Source organism: Onychomys torridus, chromosome 1, assembly GCF_903995425.1.
Source record: "Onychomys torridus chromosome 1, mOncTor1.1, whole genome shotgun sequence".
Lineage (NCBI taxonomy): Eukaryota > Metazoa > Chordata > Mammalia > Rodentia > Cricetidae > Onychomys > Onychomys torridus.
In genome coordinates, this window is record NC_050443.1 from 78,648,644 (window position 1) to 78,666,976 (window position 18,333).

An 18,333-nucleotide genomic window follows, 5' to 3' on the forward strand; every position below is an offset into this window, starting at 1 on the left:
TAAAAGCCTGTCCGGAGCTGTCTCTTTGGAGCCCCGGCTTTGAGTGAAGAGGAAGGAAGGCAGAGAGCTAAGAGATGGGAAGGGAGCAAAAACTATCGGATCGGAACATAAGATGAGCCACGTATGTAATTTCAAGCTTGCTTGCTTTTCCTCTTTTTTCTAAATAAATGTTTTAATTTCAAATTTTCTAGTACCCTACTAACAAAAGATTAAAAAAAGATAAAGATAAATAATTTTAATAATTTTAATTTAATCCTGTATTTCAAAATGTTTTAATATAAAATTTATTTAGTCGCCTGCATTATTATTATTATTATTATTGTTGTTGTTGTTGTTGTTATTTTAATATTAAGTCTGAAATCCGATGTGTATTTTGTGATTCTAGCAGTTCTTGTGTCTACAGATAGTTAACTCCATCTATTAGATGAATTTTGCTGTGGGGACGAGTCTTGTGAGGATTCCAGGAGAATCCCCAGAAGATCCCGAGGCAAACATAACAGCTGGGCATAGTGGTACAAGCCTTTTATCGCAGTGCTCAGGAGGCAGAGGCATGGATCGCCATGAGTGTGAGTAATGGGCCAGAACTATATTTAAGAGGAACATAACATGGGCCGTGTATATAAACTCAAGCTTGCTTGCTTGCTTGCTTGCTTGCTTGCTTCCTTCCTTCCTTCCTTCCTTCCTTCCTTCTTTCTCCTCTTTCTTCTTTTTAAAGAAAATTTTGGTTTAGTTTCAAGTTCTCTAGTAGCCCTCCCCTCCCCCCCCTTTTTTTCCTTTTTCGAGACAGGGTTTCTCTGTGTAGCCTTGGCTGTCCTGGAACTTGAGCTGTAGACCAGGCTGGTCTCGAACTCACAAAGAACTTCCTGTGGGAAGCGGAGGCAGGCAGATGAGTTTCAGGCTAGCCAAGGCTACATGGCACAACTTGTCTCAACAACACAAAATTAGCTGTTTGATGATGAGTAGGCCATCACTTCCTGAGCAGCTGATAAATGTCAGATATTCTCTCTCTTTTTAAAACAGTGATTTAAACATTAAATTACCAAAACTTTGTGAATGACGTTCTCTCTTGTACAGAGGAGGAGGCAGGCCATCAATTAGGAAGAGGCAGGGGTGAGGCAGGGGTGAGGCCGGGATAAGGCAGGGGTGAGGCCGGAGGAGTCTGACTTCAGGGCTGAATTCCACCTGTGCGGCCTCCCATCGTGGAGCCAAGCTTCTGGGAGTGGGACAGGGGGACAAGGGGACAGGGGAAGGAAGTGGGTGGGGGAGCAGGGGAGGGGCAGCTTCAGCACCCGCTAATGGCCACCCTTCTGCCTCCATCTGAAGGCCTGGGCTGTGTGCGTACCTGTGTTCTCCCTGGTCAGTGGATGCCAGGCCAGTCTGTGAGTGGTGACTCCTCTCTCTGACCCTCCCCAAGCACTGTCCTCACCGCAGAGAGCCTGCCACTGTCACTCTGGCCCCACCCCACCTGTCCTGTATGTATTTGGGACAGCAGTCACATGGCATCAAGGTGAATGAAGCTGGAATTCGGTTCTTCATGCTGGCCTGTGCTCTCAGCCTCCTGTCGAGTGAGGAGGTGCAGGCTTGGCTTCTGACTCGGCCGCCCACATCCAGGGGATCTTCAGCACAAGACCTCAGTGTCAGCTGTGTAAGCCTCCCCCCCACGTGGTTTATAAATCATCTTTGTTTTGTTTTATCATCAGAGGCCATGGCGGTGTTACGTTTTTTCTTCTGAATTAGAGGATGCGGGGAGGAGAGAGTTAGGTAAGGTGGCACATCACTCTAATCCAGACACTTGATGCCAGAGATCATGGCAGCTTTTTTGTGTTTTGTTCTGTTTCTTGAGTTCTGATGCTGCTAATTTACTGCTAAAAATAGAGGCAGTTTAACCCAGCATGGTGGGGAACACTCAGGGGGATCTCACTGAGTTCGAGACCTGGTCTACACAGGCCAGCAAAAAGTATATACAGAGAGACCCTGTCTAAAAAAGGAAGAGAGAAAGAAAGAGAGAGAGAGAGAGAGAGAGAGAGAGAGAGAGAGAGAGAGAAGGAAGAAGGAAGGAAAGAAAGAAAGAAAGAGAGAGAGAAAGAAAGAGAGAGAGAAAGAAAGAAGAAAATAGAAGCAGCTTGTCTTTTGTTATAATTTTCCTTTATTCTTGAGAATTTTATACAATAATGAAATATGACCATAACCACTTCCCATTTCCCTCCTCCTGCTCCCTTTGGATCCCTGAAACGTGTCCCCTCCCAACTTCATGTCTTTTATTTGTTTATTGTTTTGTTTTTCCAGACAGGGTTTCTCTTCGAAGTCCTGGCTATCCTAGAACTTGCTCTCTAGACCAGGCTGGCTTCCAACTCACAGAGCTCCACTTGCCTCTGCCTCCCCTGGGATTAGAGCCATACACCACCACACCCAGACACGCCTTTTTAAAAAATTATGTGTGTGTATATATATATTCTGTTTTGCATGCATGTCTATGCACCACATATGTGCCTGTGGCCAAAGTGGCCAGAAGAGGGCACTGACTGACTCTCTGGGGCTGGAGTTACAGATGGTGTGAGCTGCTATATGGGTCCTGGGAATCAAATCCTGGTCCTCTGGAGTAGCCAGTGCTCTTAACGGCTGAGTCTTTGTTCCAACTGTCTCCCACCCCCAGCTTTTTCTTTCTTTTTTTTTTTTTTTCTTTTCTTTTTTTTTTTTTTTTTGTGAGACAGGGTATCATTGTGTAGCCCTGGCTGTCCTGGAACTTGCTCTGTAGACCAGGCTGGCATCAAACTCACAGAGATCCTCCTGTCTCTGTTGGGATTAAAAGTGTGCACCACCATGCCTGCCCCACCTACGCCCAAATTTTTGATAATTGACAAGTCCAATTAGTGCTGCCCATGTATGCATGAGGCCATCCACTGGAACATGGGGAACTCATCAGTGGGGATATCCTCAGAAAAGAATGGTTCTTCCTACCCCTGGTAACTACCAACTTCTTTGAGCTCTTCAATAAAGTGTGGAGCCTGGGGAACACCTCCCCCATCTAGTCTGGAAGTCTTGTACAGGTGGCCACAGCTGCTATGAAGTCCTGAGTTCAGTGGTCACGGCATGGCCTCAGAAGTCAGCATTTCACGGTGCCCCTCCCCCTCCAGCTTTTATATCTTTCCACCTCCCCTCCTGAGATGGTCCCTATAACTTGGTGATGGAGGGTTGATACAGACATCCCATTTTTTTGGCAAGGGAGGAGGGGTCCCTGCAAATGCTTACAGCTGTCAGAGAAATGATCCAAGAGAGACAAGGAGGAAATCTGGTTCAGCATGACGTAGAGTCTGATGCCAGTTTATTTTAGACATAAGTCCAGCACAAATTTAGAAAAAGGTTTCCTGGTAATAATTATTCCAATCCCAAGTGTTCAATAAAGCTTAAGGCATGAGTACATGGAAACTCTTTTGTAAAGTACATGTGACCTCTACCCTGAAGATAGGTTCTATAACTTAAAAGCCTAGGATCTGGTGTGGTCCCTGACCGTGACAGCACAGAGGTCAGCAGGCCATGAACCACATGTGACATCTCCCCTAAGGATGGGTCCTATTGACTAGGAAAGAAAGCTAAAGCTGAAGGTCTAGGGAAGGAGAGTCTGGGTTAAACATTCTGAGGGATGCAGGTGTGGCCTGGCCCTACAGATAGCCCAGATCACCAGGCTATTAACTACATCCACTCCCAGCTTCCTGGGTGGAAAACAGGTATGCATCCCTTCCATTGAAGAGACAAGTCCCAGTGCTTAACATTCCTGGTTTCCCTAGTGCAGATCTGTGAGCTTGTGCCTTCTACAGGTTTTTATTTTTATCTTTTTATTATTATAAAAATTAGTTTCTTTAATATCAATAACATTTTAACCGTAATTAACCATTTAAAACACATTTGCTCTTTGAAGCAGATGTTTTTTGTTATTGTTTTGGGTGGTTTTTTGTTGTTATTGTTGTTGTTTTCTGAGATGGGGTTTCTGTGTGTAGCCCTACCTGTCCTGGAACTTGATCTGTAGACCAGGCTGGCCTCAGACTCAGAGTTCCACCTGCCTCTGCCTCCTGATTGCTGGGATTAAAGGGGTGCGCCACCACCACTGGTGTGAACCAGAAGTTTTACTTCTAGGTGATTAACTTACAAATATATCCCCACATGTAAGAAGTTATATATGCAAGCAAGGCCAATGGTACATGCTTATAATCCCAGCTCTGAAGTTCAGGAGTTCAAGGTCATCCTCTAGCTGGTGTCTGTAGCTGGACGTTTTCTCTGGTCCCGCTAGGCCCCTGCAGTTCCATGGCCCGCTTATTAAATAATCACTCAGAAGCTTATATTAATTATAACTGCTTGGGCACTAGCTCAGGCTTATTATTGACTAACTCTTACACTTAAATTAACCCATAATTCTTATCTGTGTTTAGCCATATGACTGGTACCTTTTCTCAGTTCTGCCTTGTCATCATACTTCCTCTGTGTCTGGCTGGTGACTCCTGGCTCAGCCCTTCATCTTCCTAGAATTTTCCTGATCTGCTCACCCTGCCTATACTTCCTGCCTGGCTACTGGCTAGTCAGCATTTTGTTTATCAACCAATTAGAGCAGCACATATTCACAGCATACAGAACGACATCCCACAGTAGGTGTCAAATCCTCACAATGTCCTTTCTATATTGGCTTTGTAGAGAAAAGTGGTCCAGCTGATGATAAGACCATTTGGAAATATCTAGGGAAACAAGCTTGCTGTCTATAGAGGGTAATCCTGTCTTACTGTACCAGCTCAAAGCTAAAGGTAGAGCCATGCCCCTCCTGTGCTTAGCATCATCCAGCAGCAGCAGTGACCTCGGCACAGAGGGGACATCAGGATGCAGAGGTGCTGGAGCATTGGCTTTGGTCTCTCATTTCCAGGCCTTCTAATTTTTTAAACACACGCTTATTAATTACAGGATACATATATATGTATTTATTGCTTATATATTTAAAGATTTGGAAATTTAGACATACTTACAAGCAGGTTCTCAGGAACTATGGGAGAAGAAAGGTAGGGAAACAAGAGAGGAAAAGGTAGCCACCTTGACATCACTGTGTATCATAGGCATCACAAAATCAAGCTCCTTTGTCCTTAACCTCCTGTGTTTCAGGAGTCCAGGTATATGCCACCATGCCTGGCTCTAGTGGGTTTGTTTGTTTGCTTGGAATAAGGTCTCCTCTAGTCCAGGAAGGTCTGGAACTAGCGGTGTATCTGAGGATGACCTTAAATCCCTGATCTTCCTGCCTTTTCCTCCTAAGTGTTGGTTAAAGGAACAGGCCTGCACCAGCTCTTATCCTGGACTGACTGTTTCTTCTTCTTCTGGTGCAGATTGAACTCCAGGCCTCACGCACATGTTAGGCAAATGCTCTGAATTAAGCTATATCCCCAGTAACGCACATGCACACACACACACATTCAATACACAGAACACATACCACAACACACATATAACACACACCTCACAACACACATGTATATACACCACACACATACCATACACACACACACACACACACACACACACACACACACACACACACACTCAACACACACATTTTAAGACAGGATTATTGTATAGCCCCTGTGGTCTGGAACATGCTATATAAACCACACTGGCCTCAAAATCATAAGAATCTGCCTGCCTCTGCTTCCCACATGTTAAGACTGAAGGTATACATTACTATGCCTGAGAATAATATATATTTTTAATTATTTTATTACACTGATTTATGTATTGTATGTGCATGTGCATGTGCATGTGCACACAGGTGGAGGTCTGAGGCAACCTTTGGAGTCAGCTCTCTTCTTGCACAACATGGGTCATGGGGATTGAACTCAGGTCATTTGTAACAAGTGCCTTTCCCTGCTGACCAGCCGCGTCAGTAATGCTTTTTAAATGTATAGCACCCCCATGCAGTATTGAGGCAAAAACACATCTCTCACCTCCAAGGAGGAAAGAAATCTTTTTTCTTTTTGGACCCAGATAGGAATGGGCATAGCTCAGGAACACAGATTCAGGTTCCCTCAGATTCAGTGTTCTAACACAGTAACAGTTTCATGAAACTTCATAGTAACAGAACAAAGAAAATCTTAAATCCAGACGTCGGTTCAAATACGTGGGTGGAGATGTCAGGTAAGCCGTTGCAGCAACACATGCAGCCTCTGCTGTAGGCCACGGATGCTGTGTGATGACATTCTCTGCCGGTTGGTCAGAGGAAGCTAATGGCCTGCTGAGTTAATACATTCCTAAAGGTTTCCTGTGATAGCCACAAGGACGTTGGGTTTGACGTGGAGGTGAGCAGAGAATGGCTATTAAAAGGACTAAAGACAGGCCAAAGTAAAGTATAATTAGGCTCTAGACCAGCAACATTTCAACCTCTCCACAATCACTGAGGTCCTAATCAGTTAATCAGCCTTCTAGAAGGTTCTTTGTCAGGTTTGGTTTCTATCCAGGGACTTTCACTCATGGTTGTGTTGAGAAAGTACACAAAACTTCCCATGTTTTTCTTTCATTAATTTCCTAACTTGTAGCCAGGCAGTGGTGGAGCACATCTTTGATCCCAGCACTCAAGAGGCAGAGGCAGGCGGATCTCTGTGAGTTCCAGGCCAGCCTGGTCTACAAAGTGAATTCCAGGACAGACTCCAAAACTACACAGAGAAACCCTGTCTCCAAAAACAAAACAAAACAAAACAAACAAACAAAAAAAGTCCTACCTTGTGTCAGGAGTAGTGGTAAAGCCCTGAAATGTGGGCTTTAGAAAGTAACGACAGAGGGTCTGGAGTTCAAGGTCATCATTAGCTACAAATTGAGGACAATCTGGGCTACATGAGACCCTGTCTCAAATAACACAAAACAATAAGAAAAGTCCTGCCTGACATTGCCTCACCTTGACACATTCACAAGGATTTGGGGTGGGAGAGGGGGAGAGGAGGGTTGGGAGGGGGGAATTCTGTGACTCTAGCTACACTCCAGGGCAGACTGTGCCCTGGGGACACTTCGCTCAGAATTATCACACCATACTGATGAAACTCTAGGCTGAAGTCTCAGAAATGGGATGGCTGGCTCAAGGAGGAAGCGGATTCAATTTTTTTTTTTTTTTTCTTTTTCTGAGACAGGGTTTCTCTGTGTAGCCTTGTGACTTTCCTGGAACTCACTCTGTAGCCCAGGCTGGCCTTGAACTCAAGGAGATCCACCTGGCTCTGTCTTCAGAGTGCTGGGATTAAAGGTGTGCGCCGCTGCCCGGCGCGGATTCAATTTTATCTTATTAATTTTATGCTTGTTTCCTGACTAGCTCTATGGAAGAAAAAGGGGTTTGTTTGTTTTAAGAAAGGTCACTGGATTGGAGAGATAGCTCAGCAGTTAAGAGCACTTGTAGCCAGACGGACGGTGATGGTGCATGCTTTTAATTCCAGCACTTGGAGGCAGAAGCAGATGGAGGATCTCAGTGAGTTTGAGGCCAGCCTGGTCTACAAAGCAAGTTCCAGGACAGCTAGGACTGTTTACACAGAGAAATCCCATCTTGAAAAACAAAACAAAACAAACAACAACAAAAAAGAATACTAGTTGATCTTCCAGAGGACTTGGACTTAAATTTGAACACCTACATGATGACTTCAGTCATTTGTAATTTCATTCCCTAAGGGTCTAACACCCTCTTCTGGCCTCTGTGGACAACGGGCATACCCATGGTACACACACTTGCATGCAGGCAGAACACTCATACACATAAAATAAATATGACTTTAAAAGACAAGGTCACATATAACCAAGGCTGGCCTAGAACTTGATAAATATCTGAGGATGACCTTGAACTATTTTTCTTTTATTGATTTTTTAGAAATCTTATATCATGCACCCAGACCTACCATGTCCATCCCTCACTCTGCCAACACACACACACACACACACACACACACACACACACACACACACACATTTCGAGTTGTCCATATACTTACTAACTGGAGCATGGTCAAACTCCTAATGGCCAGCCTCCCAAGGGAAGGTGTGTCTTTCCCCACCTCCACTCCAGCCAGAAGCCATCAGTTGTGGAGAGCTGTGCGGTGCCTGGTGAGGGGTAGGGCCAGCTCTCCCTGGCCCATGCCACCACCAGATGGGGCCAGGTCGTCAGTATGGCCCATGGACATCAGAAGCTTTAGGCAGTAGCCCAGGCCAGGAACCTCTTCATGGCCTTCAGTGGCTGTACAGATCATGGCCTCAACATGGCCTCCAGAGGCTAAACACGTCATTCACATCCAGATGTTTCCATCCCACCTCCAGGCAGCAAATCCCAAGGAGATCACCAAGGTGTCAGTCAGTGGTCCAGACAACCAATATCCACAGGAATCTCAGGCTTCTTCATGTCTGGGGCAGCAGCTTGGACCACAGGCACCAACATGGCCTCTGGTGGCCTCATGGACCACAGTGGACCTTCCAGGAGGTCCAATCCAGAAAATGAAGCTTTCCTCATCTCGGGTCTCCATTGTTGCCCAGAGCCAGGACAATCCCATGGACAGGCAGTAGGTTCTGGGGCTGAGTCTACATCTGCATAAGCTCCAGGTTGCTGCACAGCATGCCACTACCCTTACTCTCACCTGTCACGACCACCATGTCTCCAGTTCAGCCTCTAGTTTTTGAACTGCTAATCCTTACAGGCATGAAGCTACCTTGCCTGGTTTATGTGGAAGCTGAGGACTGAATCTAGGGCTCCATGCATACTAGGCAAGTATTCTAACAACTGAGCTACTGTTAAAATGGAAAATTTTAAGGAAGATCAAATCCATGACTGTCTAATTAAAGCAAGCTATATTTAATACTGGCTGGGACGATGGACACTGGACAGGCTCATACCTGGGATTCCCAGAGAATGCACTGAATTAGGTTAGTCAGGCACTTATAAAGGCAAAACCCATAACCTATACTTCCTGCCTTTGCCCACTCGAGGGCAAGCATACACCCTGATGTACTTCCTGCCTACGTACCTCCCGCTTATGTGTGATCAAGCACATCCTGTGCAGTTGGGGCAACCAGCCTTGTTTACTGAAGTGAAAACACGTGGCTTGTTGTCATACATGAACAACAGCCCCCAGCCTTCCAGGAAGTCATCTATCCTTGGGCAAGTAGGTCATACAGGTTTGAGGCATTTCCCTTTTGTAGACCTCTTAAGTTTAAACTTAAAACCCAACTTTAGGCCCCATACTACATTCCCAGTCCAAGAGAGAAAGGATTTTAAAATAGATTTATATTTGTGTGGGTCTGTGTGCTATGTGTGTTCAGGTGCTCCTGGGGGCCAGAGGAGGGTGTTGGGTCCCTGGTTCATTCCCACATTTTGGCACCAGATGAATGAAGTAAATGGAGGACATGACTGCTCCTAAGGGGCTGAGGGTTTTATTATAGATGGAAAGGAGAGCACAGGCAGAGGTGTCCGAGACAGTCCAGACTGAACACGCCTGGCTGACTGAACCGGGCCATGTGAGGAGACGGGAGATGCAGGGGTCAAGAGGCCAGAGGCCAAAGGGTAAAAGGAATGGCAACCAAGATGGCTGAGACTACACAGGGAAGAGCATCTGGGGGAAGGGCAGCCCAGCCCTTCTCGCTGGCCTGCTAGGGGAGGGGGAGGGGCACACTACCTGGGATGACTCTCTGTGTTACTAGGCATCTCAGTTAGCCATTTGTCCTCAGTTTGAGGTCTAACGGGGCCCACTGGAGCTGCACAATGTGGGTGCTGAACCATCTTGTTAGTCATGAAATAGAGGACTTTGTGTGTGTGCTTGTGTGTGTGTGTGTGTGTGTGTGTGTGTGTGTGTGTGTATGAGTGCTCTACACATATACCTGTCAGAAGAGGGCATCAGATCCTATTATAAGTAGATGTGAGCCACCGTGTGAGTGGGAGTCAAACTCGAGACCTCTGGAAGAACAGCCAGTGCTCTTAACCACTGAACTGTCTCTCCAGCCCCCAGGACTTTTTTGTTTTTGTTTTTTGAGACAGGGTTTCTCTATGTAGCTGCATTAAAACTCTGTAGACCAGGCTGGCCTTGAACTCACAGAGATCTGCCTGCCTCTGCCTCCCACGTGCTGGGATTAAAGGCGGCGTGCACCACCACCGCCTCGCTGACACAGGGGACTTTTAAACTTCGGCTTTTGCTGTGTTCTTAGCACTTCAAATAAGCCTTGGACAGAATAGGTGCTCCAGAACAGATACAGAAATGAGACAACTGGAGATGGGGCTGGGTCCCTCACAGTGCCACCAGCTCAGTCTCCTTCCTGAAAGGCTCAGATTCACGGAGAGCCTTCAAGACAGCAGATGCTCCCACCATCGCCTTCAGAACCCCAAATCTGGAGTGTCCAGTTGTTCTGACTGTTCTCCCCCTCCAGTCCCCTTACTTTCTCAGGAAGACAGTTAACAAAACGCCTGATAGGCACCTGATACATTTCACCTCTATGTGCCTTCCCCTGACTATGGTCTCGTCTTTTCTTAAAAACTTTAATTATTTTTTATCATGTATATGTGTGTGTTGGGGGGGTGTGTGTGCCCATGAGGACAGGTGCCTGCAGAGGCCAGAGGTGTCAGATCCTCAGGAGCTGGAGTGACAGGTGGTTGTAAGCTACCCAAAATGGTGCTGGGAACTGAACTGAGGTCCCCTGCAAGAGCAGCACATGCTTTTAGCTCCTGAGCATCTCTCCAGCTCTCAGTTTCTTCTCTTAAAAAACAAAAAATATACACAATCACCAAATGCATAGACAGAGAAAGTGGGGGTTTTCAGAAAGGAACTCATGCTGTCCCTGGTGGCACATGTCTGCCACTCCAGACCCTCAGGAGGTTCAGTCAAGAAGATTGGAAGTTCAAGACCCACAGGGGGCTACAGAGCAAAGAGGTCAATCTGGGATACTTACATGGGCCCTGGCTTAAAATAAAAGACAAAAAGAAGGGGTGGGGTTTATAGCTTAGTTGGTAGGATGTAATAGCATGCAGAGGCCCTGGGGTTGACCTTCAGTATCACAGAAAAACAAACAAAATTAAGCTAGATGGCACAGGACTGTAATGGCCACACTCAGAAGATGGAGGCAGGAGTTCAAGGTCATCCTCACCTAGAGAGTTAGAGGTCAGCCTGGGTTAATTGAGAATGGGTCTCTGTCAGTCAGTCATTCAGTCAGTCAGTCGTCAAGGACTGGGGTTGTAGCAGAGCACCAGCCTAGTGCCAGAGCCGAGGAGGAAGGCAGCTTCTTTTCAGATAGCCGAGCAGGAGAGAGGTCCAGCAGAGTGAGAGCTCTGCAGGCAGAAGGCAGCAGCTTATCTCAGAGGAAGGAACATCTACAATGTGGCAGAACCGGCTCCCGGGAATCCTTCACAGACAGTGAATGCAAGGGCCGACTCAAAGCTGGAAATTTAACTCAGAGGCTGTGTGTCTTAGGTTTTTATTTTTTATTATTATTAGATTTTTTGGGTTTTTTTGTTTTTTGTGTTTTGTTTTTTTGAGACAGGGTTTCTCTGTGTAGCTTTGTGCCTTTCCTGGAACTCACTTGGTAGCCTAGGCTGGCCTCGAACTCACAGAAATCTGCCTGGCTCTGCCTCCCGAGTGCTGGGATTAAAGGCATGCACCACCACTGCAGATTTTTTCAATTATATTTATTCATTTTTTCATTTGTGTTTTGTCTGAATGTATGTTTGTGATCTTAACCACTGAGCCATCGTTCCAGCCCTGTTTTGTTATTATTATTATTTTAATTAATTAATTAATTAATTTTGAGACAGGGTTTTCTGTGTAGCTTTGGAGCCTGTCCTGGAACTCACTCTGTAGACCAGCCTGGCCTCACAGAGATCCACCTGCCTCTGCCTCCCGAGTGCTGGGACTAAAGGCATGTGCCACCACCACCCGCCTATTATTATTATTTTTAATTGTGTGTATGTGTGTGCACTTAAGTGCAGGTGCCTGAGGAAGCCAAAACATCGGATACCCTGGAGCTGGAGTTACAAGCAGTTGTGAGCCAACCAACATCCGTTCTGGGCACCAAACATGGGTCCTCTGCAAGAATAAGATGTGTTCTTAGCCACTGATCTCTCCAGCCCCAGGATCTGTAAATTTTAAAGGGCCATGACTCTTAAGATGCCTACCAGCTTTGCTCTGAAGGCCACTGACCACAGGCCCTTGCTCTCCTCACTTCCTGGTCCCACCCTCAACCCCAGTGAAATTATCTTTTGTGGGGGGGGGCTTGCCCTTCCTACTTTATCTCCCGACCAACCAAAGTCCCTACAGCCACTCAGTCTACCAGACAGAAACCTCTCACCTCAATTCCCAGTTTATATAGGGTCCAGAGCCCATCAGGCTCATGCCCTGGGCAGAAAGGACACAGGCAAGGAGGCTTGGCTAGCAATTTGCTCTTGAGTCCCCTTACAGGGAGCCGCTTCCCACCGTCATTAAAACTCGCCCTCACTCTGCTATCCTTCCTGGCCATTCTTTAAGATGATGAGACAATAAACCCAGATGCAATGGGCTCAGAAGGATGAGTTTCAAGGACTCTAGTTTTCCATTTTCCACGATAGCTAAGGCCCCCAGAGAAATAGGCTCTGTCACTTCAAAGAAGCCTGCAACCACAGCATGCACGAGGGCCTAGGCGTAGTGCCCAGTAGCACGCCTGAGTGTACACACACAAGCTGGGAGTCATAGGTAGTGCTTCTCTTTAACCCCAGCTCTTGAGAGGCAAAGGTAGGCATAGCTCTGAGTTTGAGGCCACCCTGGTCTGCATAGAGAGTTCCAGGCTAGCCACACAGTGAGAAACTGTCTCAACAAAAGCAAACAAAACCAAACACCAGGAAATTCACTGAAGGAGTGAGCAGTAGCTCTGTGCCAGGCCCCCTGCTGGCAGTTGGGTGGGTTAGAGACCAGTCTCTGCTAGCCTCACAGGAAGCCAGTGTTCAGGCGGGCTTTCCTTAAGAGCTAGGGGTGGAGGTGTGTGTGTGTCTCGGCACGCTCAGCTTAGAGTCCCAGGTTTGGTTTTCAATGAGCCATATTTAAGATACCACCTGCTATCCCCACTTCTGTCCTCAAAAATGAGTTAGTTAAGATTTAAGGCAGGGGCAGCACCTGTGTGCTCAGTGACCTTTCCTAGTGGATTCTGTTGTGGCCTGTGACCTTGCTCTTGCTGAGATGCATCAAAGCCTGATTAAGAATGCTTGGGTCCCCATGAAACCCTACTATACCCAGGTTTACCAGGAAATTTGGGTAGGAATGGAGTTAATGACCTTCATCGTTGATAAAATCTGTACTGCTGATAAAAGAAGGAGAGCTTTGCAAGGCTCCAGTCCTGCACCTGCCCAAGGCCATCATTAACCGCTCCCGGAGTCCACTCACAATGAATCCTGTGGGCTAAACTTAAGCAAGCTGTGTTAGATGGGAACATGGGACATCGCTGTGCACTTACCTAAGTACCATTTACAGTGTGGCGTTAATAAATGTATGTGAGCAGCACCACTCCCTATGGATATCCTCTCTGCTTCCCCTGAATACGTCCTCTGTAGTGCAGCAGGCTCCATCAGAACCTCTGAGCCACCTTCTGTAGGAAACCTGAGGAACGAGCAGCAGTGTGGGCTGCATAAAGCTTGGTCATTGGTGTCTAGATACAAACCGATTCCAATAGTCTATAATTGTTTGTTGAACAGTTTTGTCTCGGCCTAGCATCTTGCTTCTCTGATCTTGTTTTCATATTTTGGGAAAGAAGATGTTAATTATTTTAAGGGCTTATGTAAATTTTTATGAGGGTCAATAAGAAGATAAGGGGAAACAAAACATTAAATTGTGAAATGCTGAAATAAGAGCATAAAATAAGCTCGGTGGCACACCACTAATCCCAACCAGAGTGGGAAGGAGCCCAAATTCTGGAGGTCAAGGCCAGCGTGGGCAACTAAAACCCTGTCTCAAAAAAGTATTTCAAAAGTAAATGGAAAGGAGCTGGGAGGATGGTCCACATCGAGCGGCTTACAAATACTTGCTGACTATGGATCCAGTGGATCCAACACCCTCTTTCTCTTTGGGCATCCATATACATATAACATGCACACATACCCATTAATGAATATTATAATGGAAAGAAAAACAAGATTTAAGGCAGGGCTGGAGAAATGGCTCAGGGGTTAAGAGCACTTGTTGCTTTTGCACAGGTCCCAGGTTTGGTTCCCAGCACCTACTCACATGAGGGTTCATAACCACCTGTAACCCCAGTTCCAGGGGATTCAAAAGCTCTCCTCTGACATCCCTGGCATCAGACATGCATGAAGTGCACATACATACATGCAGGCAGAACATGCACACATACAAGATAAACTCTTTTGTTTTTGTTTTTCAAGACAGTGTTTTTCTGTGTAGCTTTGGCTGTCCTGGAACTCAAGTCTATAGACCAGGCTGGCCTTGAACTCACAGAGATCCACTTGCCTCTGCCTTCTGAGTACTGAGATTAAAAGGTGTGTGTGCTACTACATCCAGTTTAAAATAAGTAAGTCTTTAAAAAAATTAAATAAGAAGAGGGGGTCAAGATCATGCTGGGGAAACCCACAGAGACAGCTGACCAGTGCTAGTTGGAGCTCACTGACTCTGGACTGACAGCTCGGGAACCTACATGGGACTGAACTAGGCCTGCTGAATGTGGGTGACAGCTATGTGACTCGATCTGTTTGTGGAGTCCCTGGCAGCAGGACCAGGACTTATCCTAGATTCATGAACTGGCTTTTTGGAGCCCATTCCCTGCGGTAGGATACCTTGGTCAGCCTTGATACAATGGAGAGGGGCTAGGCTCTCCTTCAACTTGGTATGCCAGACTTTGTTGACTATCATGGGAGGCCTTACCACTCTGAGGAGTGGATGGGGGCAGATTGGGAGGGAGGTGAGGAGGTGGGAGAAAGGGAGGGAGGGAAAACTGGGGTTGGTATGTAAATTGGAAAAAAAATTTTTTTTTTTTTGTATGTGGAGCTGAGGATCGAACCCAGAGCCTTGCGCTTGCTAGGCAAGCGCTCTACCACTGAGCTAAATCCCCAACCCCAATGGAAAAAAATTTTAATAAATAAACATATTTAATAATAAAAATAAATAAATAAACTAAAAAAAAATTAAATAAGCCAGGTGTGGTGGCACACACCTTTAATCCCAGCGTTTGGGAGGCAGAGGCAAGTGGATCTCTGTGAGTTCGGGGTCAGCCTGGTCTACATAGTGAATTCCAGGACAGCCACAGCTACATAGTGTGATCCTGTTTTGAAAAAAAAAAAACAAAAACCAAGTAATAATAGTAATAATAATAATAGTAATAAAATTAAATAAATAATTGATCAGCCAAACATGGTGACCCAGGCCTATGATCCCAGGACTTGGGAGTGGATGGAATTTAAGGCCTGTAGGCATTGAGGTTAATCAAGAGGTCACCTGTTAAAAGGACTGTTGTTGGTTGGTTAACTTTTGGTTTCAGGTTTCTGGGTGTGGTTGTTGACTTTTATATGAATCACCTGTGTAACTACAGGAAACTTGACCCTTCTGAGAACGGACATTCCTGCTTGCTACCTCAGGGAACACTCAAGGCAGTATCAAGGCTTTCCTGGCTTTCTAGATTCCTTGGGAGTTATGAGGGAGAAGATGAGGCTAATATACAGAGCCATGCAGACCCAGGTTCAAATTCTGGCCCAACAACTGAGTTGCAATGAAGTTTTGGGCAAATCAGACCAAAACTCTCTTCATCTTCTGCTCCTGCTGCCCTCCCCACCCCCAACCAGCCACCCTAATAAAAAAAAGAAAAGAATAAAGTCCAGGACCCACAACTCAGGTTTGGCTAGAAGGCCAGATTGTACTGCAGCAGGCTGTGGGCTCAAGACCAGCTACCTCCAGCATCTCCACAGCCAAGGGGTTCTATGGCAAAGCCTAGACTCTGTGGCTATGTGTTATTTCTGAGGGTCTTCTGTGGTTACAGCTCCAAATAGCTTTTCCTTCCTAATCTAAACTTCCTGAACTTTAGAGAGGCCCAGATATAAATTATAGCACAGTTTGAGTGTCTTTAATCTGGCCTGACACTCTTGTATCCATCGTATGTGTAACCAGAGGGGCTCTTAGTAAACTTAGGTAAACAGAGAATCGAGGAAGGCTTCTGGATGTTTGACACCTGCCCCATGTTTATGCTGGAGCAGGGTATCCTGAACATCTACATTGACTGGACCACCAGGGAATGGGCCTTCAGGAGCTAAATAAACTGGAGATGCTTCTAAAGAAATGGAGGATTTAAGAAGGTTGAAGTGGCCTCGACTTGAAGACTGTCCAACAGTTGCTTGAGAAAGCACCAGCACCTAAGACAGAGATCTGGCCTTCAGCAGGAGCAAACCACATCTACAGAGTTTGGTGGAAAAGCAAATGTAGCTCTGGCCCCTAACGTGGAGATGTCCACATGGAATCCACACAGCCCAGAACTCAGGGCAGTCTGTAGACTTCATTATAGCTGGATCATAAGCACAAAGAAAGGAAAGATGCACACGTGCATGTACACACATAAATACATCTCACACACACACACACACACACACACACACACACACACACACACATGCCAATGACATTTATAATAACCATTGAAGCTGAGGGGTAAGTATGTGGCTCAGTTTTCTTTCTTTCTTTTTTTGTGGAGCTGAAGATCGAAACCAGGGCCTTGCGCTTGCTAGGCAAGCACTCTACTACTGAGCTAAATCCCCAGCCCGGGTGGCTCAGTTTTGCTCTTCTTCTTCTTCTTCTTCTTCTTCTTCTTCTTCTTCTTCTTCTTCTTTTTTTTTCTTTTTCTTTCTTGAGACAGGGTTTCTCTGTGTAACAGCCTGGCTGTCCAGGAACTCACAATGTAGACCAGGCTGGCCTTCCTCTTCCTCCTGTGCTGGGATTAAAAGCATGCACCAAGGCCTGGCTTTTTTTTTTTTTTTTAATTTCTACATATGTTTATATTTTTCTATATGAAAGTAAAATAATGTCAAAAAAAGAAGAAAATGAGATTTTTTTCAGATGTTTGTATCAAATGCTTCATTTTTCTTACTTCTCATCAATTGCTCAAAAAAAAAAAAAAAAGCCACATGATCATATTTGAATTACAAGCTTGCAATACAGGTTTTTGTTTTGTTTTGTTTTGGTTGGTTTTGATTTTTCAAGACAGGGTTTCTCTGTGTAGTTTTGCACCTTTCCTGGAACTCACTTTGTAGACCAGGCTGGCCTCGAACTCACAGAGATCCGCCTGCCTCTGCCTCCTGATTGCTGGGATTACAGGTATGCGCCACCACCGCCCGGCTCGATACAGTTTTATGTTGTTAGGTTTTAGAAGGCTCTTGTCTGGTCCTGAACAGCCTCACACTCCTTGTGTGGTTCACTTTGTAGTCCCCTGCCTTTGCTTCCTGAATGCCAGCCAGACTTCCAGGTATGTGCCTTCATGCCCGTCACTTCCGTTTTTCTTGAAGTTTCTTGGCACCTTTCCCAATTCTTTTTGAGAAAAGAAGTGTGTGTTTCTTGACTCTAAGAGGAAGAGTTTCTGGCTTCTTATACGATTTCCCGAGTGAAATATACTTTTTGTCTTAACAGCATTATTATGGGAGCTTTCTCTTTTCTTGTTCTGATTGAAATCCAATTCAGCTCCTTCTACAGGGTTTCTTTCAGTTTGTGTCTGCACTGGTTACATTGTTCTTTAGTAACTATGTATCCCAGACTAGAATCCACAGAGGCAGTGCCTGCAACAGTGTATTTGTTTGTTTCCTGTGACTGTAACAAAATGCCTGAAGCTGGTTGTTTTATAAAGAAGTTTGTTTAGTTCACAGTTTTGGAGCTTCAAGAATGTGGTGCTGTTTGCAAACAGTTCTTCTGAGGACTTCAGGGCAAATGGCGGCATCACAACGACAGGAATAGAGGAGAGAGAGCGATCACCTGGAAAAACTAGAAAACTAAAGAGTGACTTGGGGCTCAGGCTCTGGCTTTTACATGTAACAACTCACTCTTTGGAAATCTAAGTAATTTAAGGTCCTATAAGAAATTCTTCGAGCCAGACAGTGGTGGCCCACGCCTGTAATCCCAGCACTTTGGAGGCAGAGCCAGGTGGATCTCTGTGAGTTCGAGGCCAGCTTGGTCTACAAAGAGAGTTCCAGGAGAGCCAGAGCTACACAGAGAAACCCTGTCTCCAAAAACAAAAACAAAACAAACAAAGAAATTCTTCAAATTTTTTGAGAGTTATGATCTAACCACCCCAACTAGGCCTCATCATCTCCCAACAGGGCCACACTAGGCAACCAACTTCCCTATCTTGAACACTTGG

General features: G+C 45.7%; 1 protein-coding gene across 1 annotated transcript; it reads left to right on the top strand.

Annotated features, from left to right (window-relative positions):
• Positions 1 to 13,175: 13,175 nt before the first annotated feature.
• On the top strand, positions 13,176 to 13,358 carry LOC118582076 (ATP synthase subunit ATP5MPL, mitochondrial-like). Its single transcript, XM_036184578.1, has one exon. The coding sequence runs from the start codon at positions 13,176 to 13,178 to the stop codon at positions 13,356 to 13,358; it is 183 nt and encodes a 60-aa protein (XP_036040471.1).
• The last annotated feature ends 4,975 nt before the right edge of the window (positions 13,359 to 18,333 follow it).